General features: G+C 39.8%; 2 protein-coding genes across 2 annotated transcripts; one reads left to right on the top strand and one right to left on the bottom strand.

The window, feature by feature from the left end:
- Positions 1-981: 981 nt before the first annotated feature.
- Positions 982-20,826, bottom strand: NEMP1 (nuclear envelope integral membrane protein 1). Its single transcript, XM_070789440.1, has 9 exons — positions 20,665-20,826; positions 12,818-12,942; positions 11,452-11,671; positions 10,044-10,116; positions 8,695-8,788; positions 8,101-8,215; positions 7,172-7,397; positions 6,212-6,385; positions 982-5,464 (listed from the first exon to the last, which is right to left on the bottom strand). Exons 1-9 carry the CDS (start codon positions 20,789-20,791, stop codon positions 5,281-5,283), a joined length of 1,338 nt encoding a protein of 445 aa, XP_070645541.1. The 5' UTR covers positions 20,792-20,826; the 3' UTR covers positions 982-5,280.
- A 1,256-nt stretch (positions 20,827-22,082) lies between these two features.
- LOC139183135 (glycine cleavage system H protein, mitochondrial-like) lies at positions 22,083-22,710 on the top strand. Its single transcript, XM_070789438.1, has one exon. The coding sequence runs from the start codon at positions 22,098-22,100 to the stop codon at positions 22,674-22,676; it is 579 nt and encodes a 192-aa protein (XP_070645539.1). The 5' UTR covers positions 22,083-22,097; the 3' UTR covers positions 22,677-22,710.
- The last annotated feature ends 3,353 nt before the right edge of the window (positions 22,711-26,063 follow it).

The raw sequence follows: 26,063 nt of genomic DNA, 5'->3' as shown, positions 1-26,063 counted from the left end.
GATCATCCAATGTCTCTTATTTACCTAGTAGGGTTACAGAATGAAAAGATGTCATCACTGTGCATTAATCTACATAAATTCACATGCGGCCCACATCCTGTTTCCATTCTATTTCATAGTCTTTAAAAAATAGACAATAGATTTCCATGTGGCCTGAATAAGAAGAGACAGGTACAGAATTAATGCAAAGTCTAGAATGGATTCCCAGAGCAAAGAAAATAGCCAAAACAGAAAATGGAAGCCACCAGTCTCCTCCCTACTGCAGAAGCCGGGCCGAGACACAGTTGAAGTTTTTATTCCATGTCCCCTAATACTCACTACATGAAAGCCCTGCTCCCTTTCACCCAACAGAAGCTCTTGGTGGGCATCTCACAGCTGGATCCATAGGTCTTCTCCTCACCTCAGTGGAGAAAATGATCCTTTATACCATTAAAAAAAAAAAAAAAAGAATTAGAGTACAAAGTAGCTCCCTGGACCAGGAATAAGCTATATGTTATATTCCTCTGAGACAGTACAGTGGTATAACCCTCTGCTCCTTTAAGAATACCTCTTAGAGATCTGGCATCCTGGAAACCATTCAGTCCAAGGAAGTCGACCAAGACAGACCCAAGATGGGAAGCAGTGGTTTATTTTTTAAATATTTTTTATTTGGCTGCACCAGGTCTCAGTTTTGGCATGTGGGGTCTTCGATCTTCACTGGGGCAGGCACATTCTTTAGTTGCTGCATCCAAGATCTATTGATAGTTCCCTGATTAGGGATCAAACCCAGGCCCCCTGCACAGGGAGCATGGAGTCTCAGCCACTAGATCACTGGGAAATTCCAAGGGAAGAAGTGTTTTTTTTTTTAAAAAAAAAAAAGGAAAATAAATAACATGCAAAACACCTGTCTAGAAAGATGAACCAGAAGAGCTAATTGCTGAATACCTGAAGACAAGAGATCCTAACAAGAAAAGCACATGTTCATTAAGAGAAACCACTACATAGTATATAAAACTTTATTAAAATTGGGATTACTTACAAACTTGAACAATAAAAATGAAAAAATATATAATAAGACATTGCTTATTTTTCTTACAGAAAAGAGTGAAAATGAGACCCATGGCAAAGAGTCATCCCTGATCATTTTGTTCCTTTCAAACATTCATGAACACTTATTTTAAATATAAATGACAAATCTTTTAAAATAACTCTAAGGCATTACCCACAGGCTAAAACTTACCCAGGAACTCCCTATTCCACCATCAATCCTAGAAACATGATAAACTGAGGCAACTGCAGGCTGTAACAGTTCTAATACTTACATTAAGAGCTACCTATTATGTTAACAAGAACATCGCCCATGTTGCAGAAAAATGCAGAGATAGTGATTTCACCATTTTCAAGTTATTGTCAAGTGTGAAAAGGATGGTGATGCACATGGGCAGGGGGTGTGGGAGCCAAAAGCCCCAAATCTGGGGGTGCTGTGTGCCATTTCCTTCCTGCTAAAGCTGTGCATTGACACTGGTGTGAATTCGCTTTGTTTATTCCCAGCAGGTTCTGGCTCCCATCATATAAGGCACCAAACTCCCTTTTCAAGTTAATAACTGTCTAGAATCTACCTCAACAGCAACTGAATCCATAAGCTATCAAGAGACACCACTGGATCACCAAAATTGCATAGGTTTCCCTAAAAAAATAATGATCAATTTCTTTTACATCAAAACATAAACAAAAAGTTTTAGGTGCACTTGCCTTGCACAATGGCTATTTTATGTTTATTACTTTGTTTCAGTGCCTATGTAACATGAAGGCATAATAAATCTGTCAAACTGTCCTCTCCTTGGTTCAGATAAAATTCTTGGCATTTCAATATAGGTTATTATCTCATATGTCATGTCAGACCTGAGTCCAAAGGAATACTAGGACATTTAATTTCCTTTCCTCCTACTTCAACTTTCACTACTCAATTCAGAGAAAACTTATGAGTACATAGCTAGGAACCATTTTTACACAGGCATCCATCTGAGCCCATCTTTTTTTCTGGAACCACAAAAATATGAAAGGCAATTGCATAATCCATTCCCAAGCCTTTTACGGAAATCAGGCCCTGGGGAACTATCTAGCCTATTTGGGTGCTTTCCTTCATCAACTGTCTATCATACATGCAAAGTGGGGACTGGGTTGAAGGGAACACAAGTCAGTGAAGAAAAGGCTGGGCCCTAGAATGGACTTTATCAGCACAAAATCAGTACTCAAAAGTGTATCATCAGCAAAATTCTGCAACAGAATATAAAAGTCATGAATTTAGGGGGAGAAATAAACTAGTTTTGGGGCATGAAGTGGCTGATAGTATTTCTTATTAGAAGATATCAAAAGTGCTAAATTTTCCATATTTTCAGTCATTGGTTCCATTGGTCTCATGAAAGCAATCTGACTGGAAAAGTGAAGGGAAAGTGTTTTAAGCCAGTTGACTTGTACTCCCATTAATGGGAGGCATGCTCTATATAACTTGATCAGATCCATTAGAGGCCATAGATTTCTGATGCTGATGAGACCCTGACTCCAAGGGCCAATTTGCAGCTTGATATTTGTGGAGCAAGACGCTGACGTGGCGGCAGACGAGGGCTCTGATGTCCAGCTCACTCCAGTTATCCCTTCAATCCTTCCTGATGAGATCGGTCTGAGAGACAAGACTATGCTGAAGCTGCAATGTAACTGCCAGAGAAAATTAAATGAGGGCCTCCAGTACTGACTGAGCCAGCAGACTAAGTGGCCAAGCAGGAGACAAGAGCAGCTCCTAAAGGTGGACCGAATCAAGCAATCTCCGGGCACACAGAGGCTCAGAGGCATCTGGGGAAGAGCTGCACAGGAGGGCAGGGCAAGGGCACACGGCACACCAGCCGCACCGTCCTTCGCTGAGAGGAGCTCTCACGACAATGGGACCTGTTGTCATTGGCACTGCCTACAGCTCAGTTCTCCAACTACCAGACAGGGAGTAATAAACCGAGTTTGATTTCACTCATCCCAAATTCAAACACAGTGAGAAAAACTCGTCTTGAGATGGAAGTGGTATATCACAAGGAGTTTACTAAACAGAAAAAGATGAGAATCTTTCTCTACTTCACAGTGCTTTCTCACTGAAATAAAGACAGGTGGCAGGAAGTATTAGCCTAGAAGCAAGTGACCATATCCCTAAGTGGCCATGTGGCGAAGGTACCGAAGTCTCAAGGGAACCCTGAGACCACCTGTACAGCTGCATTATTTTTTCAAATCAGCTTATGCTTAAATATGCAAAGTTTCAATTTCTATAAATGAGGAAAAAAAAAAAAAGTAAAATTCAGAAGCCTTAATAGTTTTCTGCAGAGGGATATAATGCTACCATGTACATAACTACAAAGATAGAAAGGTTTCCTAATATAAAGCATTTTAACCCACATCATCTGTCCAAATACTGTATTTTCCACTTTCTTCTATAAGCCTATTTGCCAACTGAGGTAGTTGTAACTTTAGGACAGTTTAAAGCTGTGGGAAACACTGTCAGAAAAAAATCAACTGGCCATCTGGAGCGGAGTCTCAGAGCTGACATTCTGGAAGTCAGTAATGGAGCCCAGAGCCTTTCAAAATTATCTGTTAAATGGGTGGTCTGAAGGAGTCATTCATTGCAGATTTTTAACAAAAATCATCTGTCTTCTCCACGACATGGTAAGTCCGTCAGTTCAATACTATGCTCCTGCCATCAGTGTCTATCTTCCTGGCTTTTTACAGCTTTTTCCAAGGTGCAAGGGTGAAGATCACAAAGACAGAACCAAGTGAATGACAAGAGACTTGGGAATTTGCTCCCTCATAAATAGCATTGCTGGTTTATAAGGGTACTTTCCAATGGCAAAAGAATGTGAAACCAATGCCACTGTAATAAAAGGCAGCAGGAACCTCTGGTCAGAAATGGAATTGCAAATAAGTACAAGAAGTTCATAGGAAAGCACACCTGATCCTGATGGCTGCGCAAGCACCCAGAGCACAAGGATGATCTGGAAGTCTGTCTCCTGGCAATGCGAATTGTGGCAGCCACACAGCTACAACATGTATGTTGTATCAAGAGCCTTCACAGATAGTTTCAGGGCTCACAAATGAGCCAGGCTTCCTGCAGGGAGAGGGACAGGTGGCAAGCAAAGACTATTAAGAATAGGTATTAATCGAATGGGTAGACAAAGGAAGGGGAAGGAAAAGGAGATAATTTCTTGATCCCACAACAATTCAAAGATGTGTGACCAGTGGACAGGAAAAATAAGAGAACCAGTAAAAAGCATTTAAATTCCCTAAATAAGATCACTTCTCCTAATTAGTGGGAATAATGCTATAAATCAAAGAGAAGAAAATATAAGAAATAAAACAATCTGAAGTGTACATAATCAGAGATGAGAGAATAGACCCTTCTTGAAAGGGCAAAGGGGACAAAGAGGAATTGGAAGGGATGCCTAAAAGCCTATTTGGAATTGGAAGTTAAATACTGGGTTGGCCAAAAAATTTGTTTCCGTAAGGAGCTTACAGAAAATCCCGAACTTTTTGGCCAGTGCAATATAATAAAAACCCCAACAGACCTCATCTACAGAAGGGCCTGCAGGCATGTTCCTAAAGTAAGCAGGACTTAGAATATCATTGGTGTGAGAATTAATTCAAAGTTCAGCACAAGAGTTACTGGGGCTTTAATGGACAACCCATATTAATAAATGTGTGGGAGGCCTGTCGCTCTGGAGCACTTGCTAGTAATGGAACATAACTTTCACTTTTTTTTTAATGTGTTAATTTAAAAAAACAAGACAGGCAAATAATAATCCATTTTCCTCTTAGAACAGTTAAAACAAGGATTATGCTAAAGTTACGAAATGAAAGCAGAAGTAAGAGAGGCTCAGATTTGTGGATTTGTCTCTGAAGATGCTGCCATAGTCTGAAAGCATTAATTCACATGTAACAGTTATCACTTCCGAGTCTGAAATGCCACAATTGAACCAACTTCAAAGAGGAACTGGAATGCCCCAGGCTAGCTGTGGCAATCTAGTTTCTTCGGAAATATAAAAGCGGGCTGAGAACTGAACCAACAGGATGTACTGGGAAGCAGCCACTACGTTATCCACTCTGCTTCCTTGGGACCCCACAGAGACCATTTCCAGAGGGAGGTCTACTCAGGCCTCTAACTTCAGTGGAAGAATTTCTGCAGTTATCTCACCCGGCTTCAAAGATTTGAGAAGCAATTGCACACCAAACACACGCAACCTGGACCACTGAGGTACGAAGTCAATCCACCTAAGTCAGGAAGCTGTTCTGTTGTACGACAAGGGGGTACCGAGAATCTGAGTCCTCCTCCTCAGAGGATGTTTCTTCAGAGAGTTCGTCCTGGGCAATAATGCTCCCTAAGCCGTACTCCTGCTCATGAACAGAAACCTCATTGGGTGTGAGGTGGAAAGAACCTTCCACGAAGTCAGCAAACCTGGAAAAGAGAAGATAATACTCATTTACTCATTAGAAGCTGCCTTCCACCCTGTTTTCTTTCAAAATAAGAACAAATTGAAATCTTGATGTGCTCTCAGCTCAAATGATACTGAGCCTAGCTCCCAGCCTTATCCTTCCTCTGGCAGGTAAGTAGACCAAAGCAAGAAATGAGAAGAGGAGGAAAACTAGGGTCGTAGGCGGATATTCCCTACAACACCATCCTGCTTAACAAGCACTTTCAAGTTATGGAAGTCTGCTTACCCTTTTTAGTTATGGAAGTGCTAAAGTTCCTTCAGTTATCTGTAATCCTTGATAAGATTAAGGAGCATTGCACATTTATTTGTGTTTATGGCCCTATAAACTTTATGCCATCAAGATTCCAAACTGAAGTTTCATATATTCATTGGTATGACTGCTTCCAAATAAAAGGATCCCTCTCACCTCAAAAAATACATTAAACATTCAGAGAGCAACACAAAACTGTAAGAGGAGAAACTTAATATTGTACTAGAATCTTCTTATTTCAATGCTACAATCAAAGTTAGAGTAAATAGTTCCTTGAGGAATCAGAAAATGGCTACGGCTAAACATATGATATACGTAACCTTCCCTTGACTACTCCTAGAAGAACAAGAAAACAAAGCCACAAATACAAAATGATTATAGAAATACAGTCTCTATTAAAACTCTAGGGTCATGATTACCCTGACAGATGCCTGGTACTTGTGGCCAAGAGTTTGTTTACCTCTTTGGAGACTGAATTCGAGAAACAGTCTTCCAAGCTGAGCAGTCTGGACTGTTGCAGTATTCTCTAAGCTGCTCTAAAGCCTTTCGGGTCTCCACCTCTCCTTGTAGCCGGTATTCTTCTTCTGTCAGAAGACGGGGGGGGACAGTCTTTTCTGTTGCCTTACACATCTTTCTGTGCTCACGAAAATAACATCATGAATGATTAATCAGTAATCTTCGTCCATCGTTATCTCTTAACTCCCTTCAGTGGGTCAAGCATATAGCAGAGAGCCTAAATCATTAAGAGTCATCACTCCCACCTTTATTCCACAGATATCCTTAGTTATAATGGACGCCTGACACATTAGACCATTGACAAGTCAGAGTAGTCAATATTATTCACTAATGTGAATAAATTCACATTATAAGTGATAGACAAAATATTTATCTCCCAATAAATGGAAAACTACAAGAAAATGATGGCATAAGATTGTGGTGCATTAACCTGGATCTCCCCATGAACTGAAGGTATTACTTTGACTATCTGTACTAGAAAGAAAAACCTCAGAACCTATGACCATTCCATAGTCACCAGGCAAAAGTGACCACATGCTTGAATTACACCTTAAACTAAGACTAGGACTCCCAAAACAATCTGAAAGGCAGTGTGACATAATCCGAAACCAGGTGACTGAGGCATGTGGCATAAAAGTAATATACTTTGCACCACCTAGTGGTAACAGGAACACATGACACTTTACTAGATGTTTTTATTTTATATAAAATGATTAGAATTTATAAGTTCTTTAAAATGTTTACAGAGAATCTAAAAAGAAAGACTTGAAAGAAACACAAGTGAAACATAATACAATAAACTGACATTAACAAAGAGGCTCCCAGGTCAAAACCTGTTTCCTTTTGCTGCAACTGCATCCCACATTGCGTGCTTCAGTACAAAGTTACATTGCCTTTCAGTCACCTGTAGGTGATGTACAGCCAGTGAATAGGGTAGTCCAGGTTCTTAGTACACAGTGCAATGACGACAATGGCAAGGGCAATGTGTGGTATCTGGATACTGGAATACATGAAACACAGGCCCAGCAGCTGCAAGGTCCAGGTCAGCAGGTTGATACTTCGTTCATTCTCCAAAGGCCCATACTTGTAACAGACTGCAAAACTCATGAATCCAACTGCGAGCACATAGCCTATGAGGAGAGTTATCAGAAGACATTCTTTTTTCATCTACAATTGGTAAAAATATCCCATCTGGGGAGCAGCAGTAAATTCACTATATAGCACCTACTGAACCAGGAAAATGGATAAGATCTTTATTCAATTATTCATACTTCCTTCATTATTCATATATATTCATCTCTTTTAAGTTTCTATCATTTCTGTTGTCTCAAACTTATTTAATTCTCAAACGGGGAATTAAAGCTACATGTTGAACAACTCTAAAATAGTCTGTTTCAAAAACCTAATATATGAAAATCCAAATTAATTCCTTCTCAAAGGATAGATTAAGAGTTACTATCTTTACAACCAAAGGATTCTTTTCTTGTTTTACAGATAGTGTTCACTATAGAGTCCTTTACTTCTTAAGGTCCTCAAGTGAATTTAAAATACGATTATATTCAAAAGTCAATTTACAGCTTTTCAGAAAGATGTCTATGCATAAAGAGAGATGTACCTATAAACCCCAACAAATTAGTCTTCTCCCTAGCAGCATCATCTTAATTTAAGAAAAGGTGACAACTGTAGAGTTAGAAATAAAAACTATGATTTTTACAAGTTAATAAAATGGCATAGACTATTAAACTCCATAAGCAGGCAATATCTTTTCATGATCAAATTAACTAAAACAGCCTATAAACATATAAAAAGGAAAGCAAAACCAATAACACTTACTTAAAAGATACTGCCAGTAACACCTCCAGATCTCTTGTAAATTTTTAAAAACTAGTTGAATGAGGTACAGAGAAAAGGACCAGCCTCCTACCAGGATGATGTAAATGGGACTTTTCTAAAACAGAGTAGAAGTGAAAGCAAAAAGTTACAACAGGCTTTCCCTACATACAAGAAGCAAAATGGAACTGCAATTTAAAAAAAAAATTCAACCTACTAAAAATGCACAAAACATCTCTCTTAAAAATATGTACTTTACACTTAAAATTATACAGTGTGCAAAGAACACTGGGAAAATGAGATGCTAAATAACTTAAAAGCCTGGCTATATAATGTATATAATTAATAAACAGGAAAAACACTTTAACCACCCCACACACACACACTCTACACAGGATTTCAAATAAAAAGGGAGAGATTGTATGCCATCAGGCTCCAAGTTTCATCATGGAAAGTATCTTTCTGAAACAAGGAAAAAGTAGGACATTGATTTATCAGCCATCAATGCAAATTTTCAGTGCTGTAAGATTATCCAAGAAAACAATCCTTCATCTACCCAAGCTCATCCTGATTGCATGCGAGGATTCTGCCACTTACCTTGGGCATAAACTTGGATACTATAAAAATGATGATTAGTAAAGAGGCCACAATTCCCACACTCATCCCAGTAGAATAGTAGAAGATTTGACTTCTGCAGAGAGAAAATTCATTTCATTACTACATTTGTATTCTTCACACATGACACTGTTCAAACCAGACCACAATCCCAGCCAAAAGGTAGGAAAAAGGTACAAGATGAGAACAGGTATTTGCTCAACATTTGAGGTCAGAAAACTAAAGAGACCAGTACAGTGTAGTTGCTGCCAAATTATAAGGATTAGTACCAATGTCAGCCCCTCAAATACACCCCAACAATAAACCTCTGCTTAGTCTCCAGCTCCCATCCCCAGAACTGCTCCCCACCCAATTTTTAATGAGAATCTTTCTTCTGGGAACTGCACAGCTTCTCTGGGGAGAAGAAAGGGATAAGAGGACTGCCAAGTAGAAACTAATAACAAGAACTGAATTGCTTACCCCAAAGGGCATAGAACAGAGAGCTCCTACTCTTAGTCTAGGCTCTTTCTACCAAATATTCCTCCTTCATTTTGAATTTCTCTCAGGATCCCCAAAATAAGGAACAACTTCCAACAACCTCACTCCAGCTGAACTTCAATTGGTTAAGCTTTCATTCACTACTTCACAAATATTCTCCTTGTATACAAAGTTAATGTTGATTCTATCTCTGCTGAATGTTTGTTATCTGTGCACATGGGGGTTAGTCACTAGTCATATCCGACTCTTTACAACTCCATGAACTGTAGCCGGCCAGGCTCCTCTGTCCATGGAATTCTCCAAGTAAGAATACTGGAGTGGGTTGCCATGCCCTCCTTCAGGGGATCTTCCCGACCCAGGAATTGAACCCAGTCTCCTGCATTACAGGCAGCTTCTTTACCATCTGAGCTATCAGGGAGACTATGTGTTTCCTTTGTATTTGTACATGCCTGTTTCACCTATCTTAGCTAGTGGGTTTCTACAGGCAGGAAATGAGTTAAGTGATTGATCCTTGCTTCTTTACCTCTGAACAGCATGAAACTCATCCTGTAAAATGTAAAACACAACCCTGTAAAAATGAGGGCTAAATATGGCTAATGGTAGAAGGATGGTGATATATTGGCTAAATCCCATCATATTATGGGTAACCTAATAGGGGAATTTCATTATTGCCAATCTTATTAATACAAGAAAAAATAAAAATAATAACACACATTAAAGTATTTTGTAATGATTGAAGCAGATAATGACTTAGTCCATCCATAAAGGGAATGGCAGCACTTTAAGACTTCATGATAGAAGTCAAGCGGGTAGGTCTGAGCATCCTCCTTCCGCCCTCTAGCCTTAGAACCTACCTGCTCAGCAAGTCTCCACAAAAAAATAGCGTAAGTCCAAGGAGGAAAATGAGGAAGAGTTTGGGGTCAAATCCTGAAATAAATAAAATATTTATGCTTAACAAGGGAACCGAACAATTTAAAGCATTACAGAATAAAAGGCAATGTTGGCATCACTGGTCAGCTAATAAATGCAAACAGCCCACCTAAACAGCATTTTAACAGCATTCCACACAAAGCCTGGCACCCTTCCAAAAAGAAAGTATAATTAGGTCTCTGTCTATACTTCCCTGAAGAGTTTATTTTGTTTTGGCTACCTACACTAAGGCTAAAGGAAGCTAAGCTCTGCTTTGGTTGGAGCCATAGTACCATCAGCACTTCATGCAACTGCCCACAAGGGGTCTCCACCACCCTGGTTTTCAAGCCTTAAGTCACACAGGCTCGGATTAGCCCAGAACTCTGGGTCAGGGTCCTCTGTTGTTCTCTAAGGGGCTGCTTTTCTTGACCACCACCACCACCTACTTCTTTTGACGATATCTGAGCACTGTGTTGGAAAAGCCTACACTCAATCTGATTGCCCAGGACCAGGGAGCCCAAGCACAAGTCCCTTACTGGTGTACCAGTCACTCCCACAGCTTTCCCATTCAAGAGCTGAGTCTAGGGGAGGTCCACAGACAGGAGTAAGAGGGATCAGTAAATGCAAAGGGAACACCAAAAAAAGAGGCTGATCCTGTTCAACGAAAGAACTATGGAACTCTAGGACAGTTAAAAGCGCACAACAAATTTTGTAGCAAAACCCAGGAACACTTCTACTGCTCACAACATTATTCTCCTGGGCGAGCAGTTACCAAGAAAAGACCAAAAGTCAGAGAATTCAACAGGATAATGATCTGCCTCTTCTGTGAAACTTTCTCAGACACATCCAGAGAAGGGAAAACTCCCAGTTATACTGAATAAGCCTGAAACTGCAGTGATCTTCATATTTATGGTTCCACATATATTCTTTTGTTTGTGAGGTATTCAGGTCTATTTTATTTTCAGTTTGATTTAACCATTCATGTCTTTAAATGTAGGCTGAAATATACAGGCCTACAGTTAAAGAGCCCAAAAGACAGGAATACATCTATCCAACTCTGAAGAATTCTAGGTATATCAGCTCAGAGCCACTGGAAGTATTAGGAATTCAAGCCTTCACAATCCAAGTAAGGAAGTACTCAGAATGAAAGACATGGTGAAGTCTCAAATCTAGGCCTAAAGGCTTTTATGAGGGGTGGAGTCTCTCTGCAATGTTCGGAGCAGTGGTATATTCAGGTTATAATCAGAACCAAAATGGAGCTGTCTTGGACTGACTTCTCTCACTAATTATACCCTCCAAAGCTCAGTCTCTTCTCACCATAGAATCCATCAGAAAAACAGAGGTAAGACTTACTCCGAGTCACAATGACACTGTACTTGGTATCTTCCTCTAAAATCTCAACTTTGAGGCAGGTTTTTGTGCTGTATAGACCCACATTAATATAGGTGTCATTCAATTTCTCTTTTAAAAAGGAGGAAAAAAAGTTCCAGATACTAAACTGCTCTAGCTCCTTCAGTTTATCTTCATTCTCCACCTGGGTGACTCGTACCAGTTTGGAACTATTTACCCGGATCTGTAACATGAGCAAAATCAGGATGAGAAAGAAGGAAGTAGGAATTTAAACTTTTTCCAAATACAAAAAAAAAAAAAAAACCCTTTAGAATAAATAGCTAAATCATTAATGGCACTGGCTTTTCACAGGCTTATGAGAAATATGGAGATAAAAGCAGCTAAAAGATAATTAGGCAAATAGCACTGCACATGGCTCAGAGGCAACTGTTAGAATGTCTTATTGTTAACATGATCTGAATCTATTAGGCTAGAGCATAGGGGTAAAAAAAAAAAAAAGACTTCTAAGTTGAAAGAGTTACCAATACAGCTATTTATGAAAGATCATACAAAGCAAGGGTCCAGAATATAAAGAAAACTGCCAGGCGTAAACAGCACCAAAAATGTTTCCCATAATGACAGGCTGAGTTCAACCCTTTGTCACAAATTACGGACTATGGGTAAATGTTGGTTATAATGTGCCCCAGATGGAATATGATCTTTATATCAGACAATGAAAAAAGAGAATTTTTTGAAAAAGCCCACCCTTGTGTTTTTTGATGTGAACAAATGCTCTGATCAGTGACTATGCTTATAGCAGCAGAAACATTTCCAAAGGACTCATTTTGTTTAATCAGTACAGCCAGACGCTCTTGCTTGCCAGGTGGCTCAACAGTGTTATGAAATAAAAGAGACCAAAGTCATTCTATCAAGGGGAAACCAGTTCAGGGCATTTATGCAACATCTTGTGCAGAATCAAAACACAATAGGAGTAGCAAGGCAGAGTGTACATCCTGACACGCATGCAACAGTTTCCAGCCCAAAGAAGGCATGAGGCCTTTAAAAAGAAAGAGGGGTGTGTGTGTGTAAAAGGAGCCCGGGAAGAGAAGAAAATAGTCTCTTGGGGAAAAGGAGGAAGGAAGTTTACCTCAGGGTCAAGTATTGTGGGCCACTTAAAGGAACAGAGAGAGGAACACAAAGTAGGGATAAACGCTTTACTGATGAGAACACTGATGAGATTAAGAATAACTGCAATCTTATCAAGGTTGTTAATTTTATATATTTTTATATATATATATATTTTAATTGTGAAAAGTGAATTAAGTGTCAAAGTACTCACTAATCAAATATTCACAAAATCTGCCACTCCCCAGAGCCTCGAAATCATTACCTGTATCCGTGTCCATATATCATGCCACTTTGGGATAAGCACATTTTTGTAACAGGATTGTCGACTGGTATTCATAAAAAGAATTTCGGATTCCCGAAGCGTGACCACGTTTAAATCAATTCCGGCTTTATGCAAAGAAAAAAAATAACAATTAAAGAAAATAACAATTAAATATAACAAAACAAACTAATAACCATAACTCATTTCATGAATAGAATTAAACTGACTACTTTCTAAAAGTTTTTAAACTTTCTAAAGTTTAAAAAAATTAAACTGACTACTTTCTAAAAGCTGGGTTAAAATATCAGGGACTGACACAAAGAAGAAAACTAAGATGGGAGAAGGAGTAAGGCAGAGTCTTGTTTTTGTCAAATGTAATTTTAAAAAATATTATAAATAGTCACTAATCCAGGATGAGTAGTAATAAAATCCACTATTATGTGTGTATTAAGACAGACAATATGTGTTTCATTTAACCCTCCCAACAATGCTATCAGGTAGGCACTCTCATAATATTCATTTTTATAAATGAGGAAACTGATATTTAGGAACAATTAAGTACTTAGTCCAAAGCCACAGAGCTAATAAATTGCTTAAGTGAGATTCATACCAGGTCCTGTTTTCCTTATAAAGGCATAGCTAAAGTAACCCATCCAGTGATTTCCTCTATTCCTTTCCTGAGTAGGATGAACAAAATTAGCAACATCTTTTGTATTTGAAGTACTTTAAACAGATACTAAAAGACTGCAAAGTTTCTTTTTCCTAGCTGTTTTTGTTTCAAGTTTTAAAAGCGACCAATTAACATATGCAGTCCCTTAGATTTTACCAAAACAGAAGAGGTACCCTCAGGAGTTTATATTCAAACTCAGGTAAGTTAAGGTTAACAGGTGACCACTCTCAGAATCTTCCCACCTCAGTCTGCACACGGAGAAGGAAATGGCACCCCACTCCAGTACTTTTGCCTAGAAAATCCCATGGACAGAGGAGCCTGGTAGGCTGCAGTCCATGGGGTCGCTAAAGTCGGACACGACTGAGCAACTTCCCTTTCACTTTTCACTTTCATGCACTGGAGAAGGAAATGGCAACCCACACCAGTGTTCTTGCCTGGAGAATCCCATGGATGGGAGGCCTGGTGGGCTGCTGTCTATGGGGTCGCACAGAGTCGGACACGACTAAAGCGACACAGCAGCAGCAGCAGCAGCAGCAGTCTGCACAAGCTACCTTCTTTACCACAGAACATTTCAGTATCTTCCTTGTACCATATTGTATATATCAACTCATTAAATGCTACTCTAAGTGGAAATGTAGTTATCACTTTGGTTCTTAGTGTAAAGGGGGAAAGATCTAAATAAACTAACAAAACACCCCAAAACAAAAACCTCCACCAAAACTTAGAAAACCAAAGTTATACAAGCACAAAGGCAATGACACAATTTTAGAGTGAAGCTGACTAATTTTAGGAAATCCAAGCAGTCCATCCTAAAGGAGATCAGTCCTGGGTGTTCATTGGAAGCACTGATGCTGAAGCTGAAACTCCAATACTTTGGCCACCTCAAAGTATTGGAGAGTTGACTCATCGGAAAAGACCCTGATGCTGGGAGGGATTGGGGGCAGCAGGAGAAGGGGATGACAGAGGATGAGATGGCTGGATGATATCACCGATTCGATGGACATGAGTTTGGGTAAACTCCAGGAGTTGGTGATGGACACACAGGCCTGGTGTGCTGCGATTCATGGGGTCGCAAAGAGTCGGACACGACTGAGCGACTGAACTGAACTGTTAAATTCAGTCCTAAACCTAAACATTAAGAGCAAAAACTACAAAATACTTAGAAGGAAAAAAAACAAGTGTGTAAATCTTTGTGACCTTGGATTAGACAATGGCTTCAAAAAATTTAAAAACTTTGTTTCAAAGGCCCCTATCAAGAAAATGAAAAGACAACCCACAAAGTGGGAGAAAATATTTGTAAGTCATTTATCTGATAAGGGTCTAGTATCCAGAATATATAAAGAACTACTATAACTCAACAAAAAGAGAAGAAAAAAAAATTTTTAGATTACATAAAGGATTTGAATAGACATTTCTTGAAAGAAAATATACAAATGGCCAATAAGCATAATGAAAAAAGGCTCAACATCATTAATCACTATGGAAATGCAAGTCAAAATCACAATAAAATGCCGCTTCACACTCAGTAGGATGGCTAAACCAAAGAAAAAAAGAGGACAATAACCACAGTTGGCAAGGATGTGGAGAAACTGTAACCCTCACACATTGCTGGTGGGAATAAAAAATGCTGTCTTTCTGGAAAACAGCTTGGCAGTTCCTCAAAAACAAAAACAGTTATTAGACACAGCAATTCCGCTCCTTTGTATACACCCGAGAACTGAAAACATGTTCACACAGAAACCTGTACACAAAACTTCACTGCAGCTATATCCATAACCAAAATGTGGTAACACCCTAAATCTCATCAGCTGATCAATGTATAAGCAAAAAGTGGTATTATCAATATGATGGAATATTATCCAGCCACAAAAAAAAGTACTGATATATACTATATGAACCTTTAAAACATTATGCTGAATGAAAGCCAGTCAAACAAAAGGCCACATATTAAATGATTCTATTTATGTAAATATCCACAATAAGCAAAGCAGATTAGTAGTTGCCAGGGGCTGGGAGGAGAAGGGAATGGGGAATGACTCCTCAGGGGTATCCAGTCTCATTTTGGAATAATGAAGATATTCTGGAATTAGTGGTGATGGCTGCTCATTATGAGTACAGCTGACCCTTGACCAACAGATTTGTAGGGATGCCGCCTCTCTGCTCAGTCAAAAACCAGCCCTCTGTACCCACAGTTCCGCATCTGTGGATTCAACCAACCAAAGACCAGGAAGTGTAATATGTATATACTGAAACTAAAAATCCATGTGTAAGTGGACTCATGCAATTCAAATCTGAGTTGTTCAAGGGTCAACTGCATACCAAAAACCAATGAAAGGGTGGATTTTATGGTATGCGAATTGTATCTCAATATTTTAAAATTCAGTTGATTTTGTAGGGGGAAGGAAAAGTTTTCCTTCACCCTCTTAAGAGCCTGGCCAGGCCTGAAAATTAAACTGACAAAGACATATTAACAGGAGAAAAGCATACATACTTATTTAATGTTTTATGCGACTTCCCTTGTGGCGTAGCTGGTAAAGAATCTGCCTACAATGCGGGAGACCTGGGTTCAATCCCTGGGTTGGGAAGATCCCCTGGAGAAGAGAAAGGCTACTCACCCCAGTATTCTGGCCTGGAGAGTTCCATGGACTCTACAGTCCATGGGTTCGCAAAGAGTCGGACATGACTGAGTGACTTTCACTTCACATGTGACATGAAAGCCTCTAGGGAAACAAAGACCCGAAGAAACAGACCTACATACTCTTATGCTAGGTTTGATGAAGAGTGCATCATCAAAGAGGAATAAGATGGGTTGGGTATGAGGTAACTATAGTAAAGTGGGGGAAACTGAGCAAGGCCTACTTATTAGGATTCTTCTTTGTATCCCTTTGTCTTCAAAGCTAAGGATGTTCCTTTCCTTCAGGTAAGGGAGGGCACCTCTCACATGAGGATTTTATGGCCTATTTCAAGGAAAAATGGCAAAGTGGGGAAGGTCAGAGTGACTTTTCAGCTTCTGTTGTTTTCTCAGACTCCTTCAGCTTCAAATATTCAGTATGCCAAGGTGCCATATTTTGGGGTAGAATATCCTGAACCCCATCTATAAACTTCTTACTAGTGTTCAATAGTAGTTTGGATTTCCTCCAAGCCTATTTTTCACAAAGTGAAACCTTTCCAAAATTCTACTGACATTTGTTTCACTAGCAAATCCACAAATATACTGAAAGAACACCCACTCATAAATTTGAATCAAAAGTTTATTTTCTTCTGGAGACTGTAAGAAAGTAAAATTTGTGAAACTTAAAACTATTGTGGTTACAAATAAATTTTTAAAAACCCAAGAGTTTATTAACTTTATTAACTCCTCTCCTACAGCAAGTAATGTAACACAACTCATCTTTAAACCCATTTTCAAGAAAGTGTGTGTGTTAGTCGGTCAGTTGTGTCAGACTCTTTGTGACTCCATGGACTGTAGCCCACCAGGCTCCTCTGTCCATGGAATTCTCCAGGTAAGAATACTGGTTGCCAGTTCCTTCTCCATGGGATCTTCCCAACCCAGGGAGAGTATTCTGTACTGCAGGTAAACTCTTTACCATCTGAGCCACCAGGGAAACAGTAAGATACAAATAATATGTCAATAGCATAGGCCATTTGAAAAACTTAATGCCAGGAAAAGGAATTAGTATTTTTAAGACAATTTTAAAATTCTTCAGGGGCTTCCCTGGTGGCTCAATGGTAAAGAATCCACCTGCCAATGCAGAAGACATGGGTTCAACCCCTGATCCCAGAAGATCCCACATGAAGAGAAGCAACTAAGCCCATGTGACATAACTACTAAGCCCAGTGTCTAGAGCCCATGCTCTGCAACAAGAGCAGCCACGCAATGAGAAGCCCACACTACAGCTAGAGAGAGTAGCCCCCATTTGCCATAACTAGGAAAGATACCCTCACAGCAACAAAGACCCAGTGCAGCCAAAAATAAATAAAAAGATAAAACTAAATACATAAATTCAATGTCATTTTCCTAAAGAAATAAAACATTTTTATAAGAGGCAGCACTTTGGGAGGAATTCCCTGGCAGTCCAGTGGTTAGGACTCTAAGCTTCCACAGCAGGGGACATGGGCTCGATCTCTGGTCAGGGAACTAAGATCTCCAATGCCACAAGGTAGTCAAAAAATAAATTTAAAAATGCCTTTTAAGCCCAAAGATCGAATTCTTCTTGGAATTTAGTGGATCACAACTTGCTTGCTTGTATTTACCCATGAACTAGCTACTCAAAAGTTAGAAACTTCTTATTTACTTATATTCATCAACTTTTCAATCAACAGCACTGATCTTTTAACATCTTACTGGTAGAAGGTAATGAAAATGATTCATAGTATTTGAGGACCAGAAAAGACCTAAAAAAGTCATGAAAAACCACCTCCTCTAATTCTTAAATAGCCTCTAATCATTTATGTCAAGAGGTAATCCAGTTCATACTTAAAAGCATTTTAAAATTCTCTTTAAAAACTAGCATCATTAAGTTAGTGGGCTTAGCAATAGATTATTCAATGGGATGCTGGGACAATTGACAGTTATCTGGAAGACAAAATTCATCTAGTTACTCACCTCACACCAAATGCTAACATTAATCATTGGTTAAAAAGTAAAATGAAAAATAATTAAATTGTACTACAAAATATACACATATAAAAACTCAATTCTGGAAGGCTCTTTAAGTATAAAAGCAATGGAAATAAATCTAAAGAATAAAATCAAGAAACTTCCCTGGCAGTCCAGTGGTTAGACTCCATGCTTCCAATACAAGAAGGTGTGGGTGTGCTCCCTAGTTGGGGAACTAAAATGCCTAGGACTCCCTGGCGGTCCAGTGGTTAGAACTCCACACTTTAACTGCCAGAGCCTGGGTTCAATCCCTGGTCGGGAAACTAAGATCACACATGGTTCTGTTTAACCAAATAAAAATTTAAAAAAGAATAAAATCTAGCAACCACATAAAAATATAACTCTTCTATTTAAAAAGATCTAAATAAAAAAGATAAAAAGGGACAAACATTAAAGTTTTGTAATAAATAATTATAAAATATATATCCTTAATATGTTAAAAAGGTTCATCAATTGATTTTAAAAGTACACAAAAACCCCAATAAATAGTAATCACAATAAACAGACCAAGAGCAAAGGACACACACTCTAAAAAATATAAGTCTAAACAGATAATTAAATAACTAATGAGCACTTGAAAGATGCTACTTCACAATTAATGCAAGAAATTCAAAATAATTAAGATACCACTTTCAATCTACCAAATTAGCAAAGGTGTTTTAGTCTGGAATATCCAGTGCTGGCAAGGATACGGGTCACAAACAAATAGAGCTGATAGTAGTATAAACTGGCACATATTTTCAGAAAAATATTTTAGCAAGATGTTTCAAGGGTCTTAAACATATTTTAGCCATTTTTAAGAATCTATTCTTAAAAAAAAAAAAATTTGTCCATAGCATAAAAGTAGAATAACTTTAATGAAGACTTTTAAATGACAAAGGAAAACGCTTATGCTACAAAACCAAATAAGAAAACTACCTCTGGTAACAACTGGTGGCCTCCAAGGAAGAGAACTGGACTGCTGACAGTTAATGTATTGTAAATTCAAACAAAATTTTTTAAATTAAAAGCACATAGAAACAGACCAGAAGAAAGAGTGCTTTAACGGACTGACTCTGACAAAATAAAGTGAATGTTTTTTCTACTTCTTTATGCTTAATTGTTCTTGTCAACTAATCTAAAATAAATTAAAATGATTTTTATAATCGAATTCAACAACCTTCAGTGAGAAAGAACTCTTGTCTTTTGAAGTACTCCATTTTCTCTTTAGGTACCTCTCACTTTAGAAAGCTGTTACATGACTGTCTTTTGTAGCTACCACCTACATCATCCACTAGGCCACGAAAAACAAGTATTCCCTGAGTTTACCCTTCTCCAAGCCAAAAAGTCCCCATTCATCTTATTAAAGAAAGCTTGAGACTACTAACTGAGCACTAAGGAGGAGCATTTTGTAATAAATACTTTCATCTCCACAATACACAAACTTCTACGGTTAAACATCTGGTCAAAGGTCATTCCGATCATACGCAGTCCTTCAAATGATACTCTGGGCCCTGACTCTGGAAAAAGTGTCTACTTGGATACCTATATCCCTCTCCCTTAAAAAAAAAAAAAAAGTTTCAGACGGTCGCTGCACTTTGAAACTAGTTCTGTGTATCCTTAAGGTTGAGAGATAATCTTAAAGCTGTAGCTCAGGATAATCAAGAAGAAAGAGGCAGCAAACGATGGGAGAGGAGAGAAAGCGTATGTGTTTACAAGATATGGTTATCCTTAACCCCAAGAGTCTCAACTTCCTCCAGTGGAAGCTTCCAAACTTATCTTTCTGTCGTGCAATTAACAAGGTTCGAAGGAGGTTTTTTTTTTACAAACACACCCTAGGTTTTCTGAAATAAAGCGGAAAAGGAAAATAATTTCATCCCAGTCCAAAGCCAACTAAGCAGCAGCAGTCATCAAGAAAGTTCGCTTGAGGATGAATAAATTTACAAAAGAAAATTACTAGACATTAACTAACGTTTCTCTCTTTTCGGAAACTGGAATTTAACTGCTCCACATCGGTCCCATAAGGCCGGTAGGGGCCAGGATCTTACAAGTCCGCAAGTTATTGATAAGAGATCATTACATTTCAGTGAACTACAATCATCTGTTCAGCCATTGTTCCCTGAGTCCTGACAGCATATGCTCAGGTGTTGCTAATTTTCTGAATGAACAGGATGCTCCCTTTCCAATGGCAGTGCTCTCTGTCCATTCGGTCCTCGGGTCACCTTCCTTTTAAGAAAGAAATCGAGGAAGCCAGTGAAGCAAGACGGAGCCCCCAGGACCGCTTTTCACCCAGTGCAGGCCTCTATGTCTCCGCCAAAAGGGCTCCAGGCTCCTCCCGATTCTGGATAGTTCCCGCAAGCCGCCCCCAGGGCCTCTGGCCCCTCAAGGCAGGCGCCCAATTCGTCTAGGATGTAGCTCCTTTCTCCGCACCACGCCCGCGCCCCTCAGCAGAATAACGGCCCACGCCCTGGGGACACTCCACCTTTCTAAACATAAACCCTCGGCACCCGCCCCCTTGGCAGCTGCTGCTCGCGGTACCTGAGCCGCAGACAAAGCAGCCGAAGAGGACCAGAAGCAGCCGCACTGCCCCACAACCCCCGGCCCCCCAACTCCAGGGCCCGGCACCAACTGCCGGCAATACCGCCACTTTCATTCCTCCCGCCATGGTCTCCTCAAGCCTCCTCCTCCTCACGTGCCTCTCCCCAGCAACTAACCCGGAACAGGCAGGACCAGCAGCCTATCCGCTACAAGGCCCGCCCCCTATCACCCAATCGGATGGGCGGTGCTTCGAGCACACAGTCCTTTTTGCACCCTATAGTCCCGCCTCTTAGCAACTGATGCGGGAGGGCGGAAAATGGTATCTTTCAGCCTATAAGAAAACATGTTCTCACCGTAGCAATGGCGACAGGAAGATCCCGCCCCTTAACAACATGCTTCCGTCTCCACTTTATTTACAACTGGACCGATTGATGGTAAGCTTAACCAATAGAAAATCAGAATGGGCGAGACAGTCTTGACCAAACTTGTTATTTCCATCGAAACTCTCTCAGATTCCTTCTGTTTTCTTTCTTTGCTGTTCACCATTATCTTTCCGTTGTGGGAAACTTAAAACGACTGTCTTCCAAAGTCTTAAATGATTTAAAACGGAAGCTATACAAAAAATTCTGTTAACAGTTTTATAAGGAATAAACATTAACGTTTAAAAATGTAGTCGTAGGGTAGGATTTTTTTTGGGGGGGGGTGGCAGGGAGCTAAATCCATGCGAAGATTAAGAGAATCTTTTTTATTCCTCACAACATCCTGGAAGATAAATAGCTTCATTTATAAAGAAGCCAAAATTAAGACAGAAAAAGGAACCTGCCCAAGATTTCAGTTTCTTGGGCTGGGCTGTGGTTCCAACCCAGGTCTTACCCCAAAGCATGAGTTCTTTCTATGCACCAGGTGCTTCCAATTAAATGACTCACACGGTGAAAGCCTAGCAAAGGGCCTAGCACGTAAGAAGTGTTCAGTAAATGTTAGTCGAAATTGAAGCATTTTATTTTTTAGAGGATCTGGTAGTTCCGTTCAGCCGCTCAATCGTGTCCGACTCTTTGTGACCTCATGGACTGCAACACCCCAGGCTTCCCATCACCAACTCCTGGAGCTGGCTCAAACTCATGTCCATTGAATCGATGATGCCGTCCAACCATCTCCTGCCTTCAATCTTTCCCATCATCAGGTGGCCAAAGTATTGGAGCTTCAGCTTCAGCATCAGTCCTTCCAGTGAATATGTAGGACTGATTTCTTTTAGGACTGACTGGTTGGATCTCCTTGCAGTCCAAGGGACTCTCAATCATCTTTTCCAACACCACAGTTCAAAACCATCAGTCCTTCAATGCTCAGCTTTCTTTATGGTCCAACTCTCACGTCCTTATATGACTATTGGAAAAACCATAGCTTTGATCTGATAGTGGTGGGTAGGAATACTAGAGATGATGGAGTCCAGGGAGTTAATAAAAAATTCAGAGGCTCTAGGTGCCGCGCGGAGACCCTCTGCACCCGTGGGAACATGGCGCTGCCCGCGGTGCGGAGCGTGCCGGCGGCGGTCGGCACCCAGCGCGCCCTGCTCGTCGCGGCCCTGGGCACTGCGAGCGGGTGCCGTCCGGGAGCTGCGCACCCGCCCTGCTCTGCTGTCGGTGCGGAAATTCACAGAAAAACACGAATGGGTAACAACAGAAAATGGTGTTGGAACAGTGGAAATCAGCAATTTTGCACAGGAAGCTTTGGGAGATGTTGTTTACTGTAGTCTGCCTGAAGTTGGGACAAAGTTGAACAAACAAGAGGAGTTTGGTGCTTTGGAAAGTGTGAAAGCTGCTAGTGAACTCTATTCTCCTCTATCAGGAGAAGTAACTGAAATTAATAAAGCTCTAGCAGAAAATCCAGGACTTGTCAACAAGTCTTGCTATGAAGATGGTTGGCTGATCAAGATGACATTCAGTAACCCTTCAGAACTAGATGAACTAATGAGTGAAGCAGCATATGAGAAATACATAAAATATATTGAGGAGTGAAAATGGAACCCCTAAATAAACTACTTTGAAACAACTTAATCTAGCATAGTTGTCTTAAATTAGTGGTGGGTAGATATTTAAAAAGCAACTTTTAGCAAAAGAAACTACTTGTAACAATGTTTCCTGAAGAAAATACCCTTTAACTTTCTAATGACTTCAGATAAACACTGAGCATCTTTTCCACAGCATCCTGTGATTTTTAGGCTAGGCTCCAATTCCTGAAATTATCTCTGGTAAAACTAATTACAAAAATTATGTAAGTCAAGGATAACATGGTTATCTTAAACCTTATATGACATTGTAACTTGCTTACAGCTATCCTTGGATTTGGGTCAAAATTATCTTACCACTAGAAATAACTGCCAGTGGAGAAAAGTTTGTTAGTTGTATAGTATCCAATGAAGAATATTACTATCTTAATTTTGCAATATACTGCATTTGCTGGTGCTATTTTTATACAGTGAAGCAACAGCCTTGCAGAAGAATAAAAAATTTAATAATAAAATTTTTTTAAAAATTCAGAGAAGGAGGTAACTGCTGGGGAAGGTTCAAGCTTTCAAAACAGGGATTTTAAAAAAGTGAAAATGAAGCCAAGAAACTGGCAAGAGAAGAAATTTCATTCTCAGAAAGAAAACTCAAGGCCACCTCTGGTGCAACAGTCATCCTCTCAAACACTTCCACCACACACTCCCCTGGCTGACCTAAAGAGGTCAGTATCCACAGTAATACATCTCGTTGCTACTATGTACCCTTGATAGTGTGTGGAGAAAATGGTATTTCTGTGGTTTTCCTCCTCAAAACTCATAAAACTAAGATAAACATTTATTAATAGGTCTCTCAGTTGGGTCGGACTCTTTGCCACGCCATGGACTGTAGCCTGCCAGGCTCCTCTGTCCATGGAATTCTCCAGGCAAGAATACTGGAGTGGGTTGCCATTTCCTTCTCCAGGGGATTTTCCAGACCCAGAGATGGAACCTGGGTCTCCTGCATTGCAGGCAGATTCTTTACCATCTGAGCCACCAGGGAAGCCACTTTAAAAATTCAGATAAAGAGGTAAACTAGGGACTTCTCTTGTGGTCCAGTGGTTATGACTCTCCACTTCCACTGCCAAAGGTGTAGGTTCAGTCCCTGGTGGGGGAACCCATAAGATCCCACAAGCCATGTGTGGTACAGAGAAACAAAGAGGCAACCTACAAAATACCTGATCAATACTCCTCATAGTCATCACAAACAGGGCAACTCTGAGAAACTAACAGCCAAGAGGAGCCTAATAAAATATGGAAACCAAATGTAATATGGTATCATGGATGGGATCCTAAAATAGAAAAAAATTAGGTAAAAACTAAGGAAATCTGAGTGAATGATAGGCTTTAGTTAGTGTTATCAATGCTGGTTCATTAATGGTGGTAAACACACAGTACTAATGTTAAGATCATAACAGTAGAAACTGGATGGGGAGTACAGGACAACTCTGTACTATCTTCTCAATTTTTCTGTAAGTCTAAAACTTTTAAAAAATAATTTATACACCTACACCCCTCAACACACAAACACACTTCATTTTCTACCAGGTCCCAAATTCTCAGCATTCAGAACTTGCTCTTTGGTTTTGAACAAAGGCCAGAGAACAGGGCAACTAATTCCAGAGGATCATTTACTTTTTTTTTTTTTCAATCGCCCACCAGGGATTGAACCCAGATCTGGCAGTAAAAGCAATGAGTGCTAACCACTGGACCTCCAGAGAATTCCCACCACTGACTGTTAAAATATGTAAATGCAGTGTACAGTAATAAAACTGGTTGTCCATAAACACATGAAACCTTATCATCTAAATGAGTTCCGTCACTTCCAGGTACTCAAGAAGCTTTTAGCCTTGTTTTAATAATATGAACACTGCTCAAAACACTTTGAGAATCATCTTCAGAGTCTATAGCACACACTTCAATGAATATTCATTATCTGCAGGTGGATCTGATTTATGCAAATAGCCAAAAAAACTCAGGCCAATGCTGATGAGTAAATGGGGCAGGAAATCTGGATCATAAATGTGTTTCAGAATTTTTTTGGATTTTAAAATGTAATATGGTGCATATGCAATAAATAAGACAGCAATCTCAGTGGGGTCTGGGACAGTACCTCATAAACGAATGTTTCTGCAATGAGAGATGAATATTCACATTGGTATAAATGAAAGTGGCATAAATGAAACTATAAATAACCTTATGTATTAATAAGCTATTTCACTCTCCTCTTTCACTTTCAAGAGGCTCCTTAGTTCCTCTTTGATTTCTGCCATAAGGGTGGTATCATCTGCTTATCTGAGGTTATTGATATTTCTCCCTGTAATCTTGATTCCAGCTTGTGCCTCATTCAGTCCAGCATTTCACATGATGTACTCCACATGTAAATTAAATAAGCAAGATGACAATATACAGCCTTGATAAGCTAGGAGGTCCGCCACAAAGTAAGTTCAAGTCAGATTAGGTTTCGTAGTCAAAAGAGATATGAAAATTTTTGGTTTTCATAACTTTTTTTCATAACTTTCTTAACTTAGGTAAAAGACTGCAGATGGTGACTATCTGATGATGATGCTCCATTCTATCCAGTCACCCAAGCTAGAAGCCTGAGAGTTACTCTAAACTCTTCTCTTCCCCCAACCCTTTAGCCAGTCATCAAGTTCTATTCATATTACCCGATGATCTTTTTTTAGTTTTTTTTTTGAAAAATAATTACCTATTTATTTTTGACTTTTCACTATGCTGGGTCTTCACTGCTGTATGGACTTTTCTCCAGTTGCAGTGAACAGGAGATACGCTCTAGTTGCTGTGTGTAGGCTTCTTGCAGTGGCTTCTCTTGTAAAGCACGGCCTCTAGGCACGGGGGCTTCAGTAGTTGTGGCTCCTGGGCTCTTCAACACAGGCTCAATAGTTGCAGCACAAGGTTAGTTGCCCTGCAGCACGTGGATCAGTGATAGAACCCATGGTTCCTGCATTGGCAGGTGGATTCTCTACCTCTGAGCCACTAGGGAAGCCCTGATGACTATCTTTTAAATCTGTCCTTTCCTCTCCATCTCCAGCGTCAGTGATTTAGTCTAGCACCTTGCCATCTCTCTCAGAGCACTTTTGTTTCCTTCAAGTTGGCCTCTCTGCACTTTTAACTTCCATAAAACCTTTTCTCCATACCACTCCTAAATACAGATCTGACCATGTCACTCCCATGTTACAGTCTTTATGGTTCCATGGCATCTCCTGTGATACTTTATGGCCCGTAGTCCTAATATCACCTAAATACAGATGTATAGAAACAAATTTTGGGACTTTCCTGGTGGTCTAGTGGTTAAGAATCCACCTTGCAATACCGGGGACGCAGGTTTGATGCCTGGTTGAGG

This window comes from Bos indicus, chromosome 5 (genome assembly GCF_029378745.1).
Source record: "Bos indicus isolate NIAB-ARS_2022 breed Sahiwal x Tharparkar chromosome 5, NIAB-ARS_B.indTharparkar_mat_pri_1.0, whole genome shotgun sequence".
Taxonomy (NCBI): domain Eukaryota; kingdom Metazoa; phylum Chordata; class Mammalia; order Artiodactyla; family Bovidae; genus Bos; species Bos indicus.
This window is presented reverse-complemented; position numbering and strand designations above follow the sequence as displayed.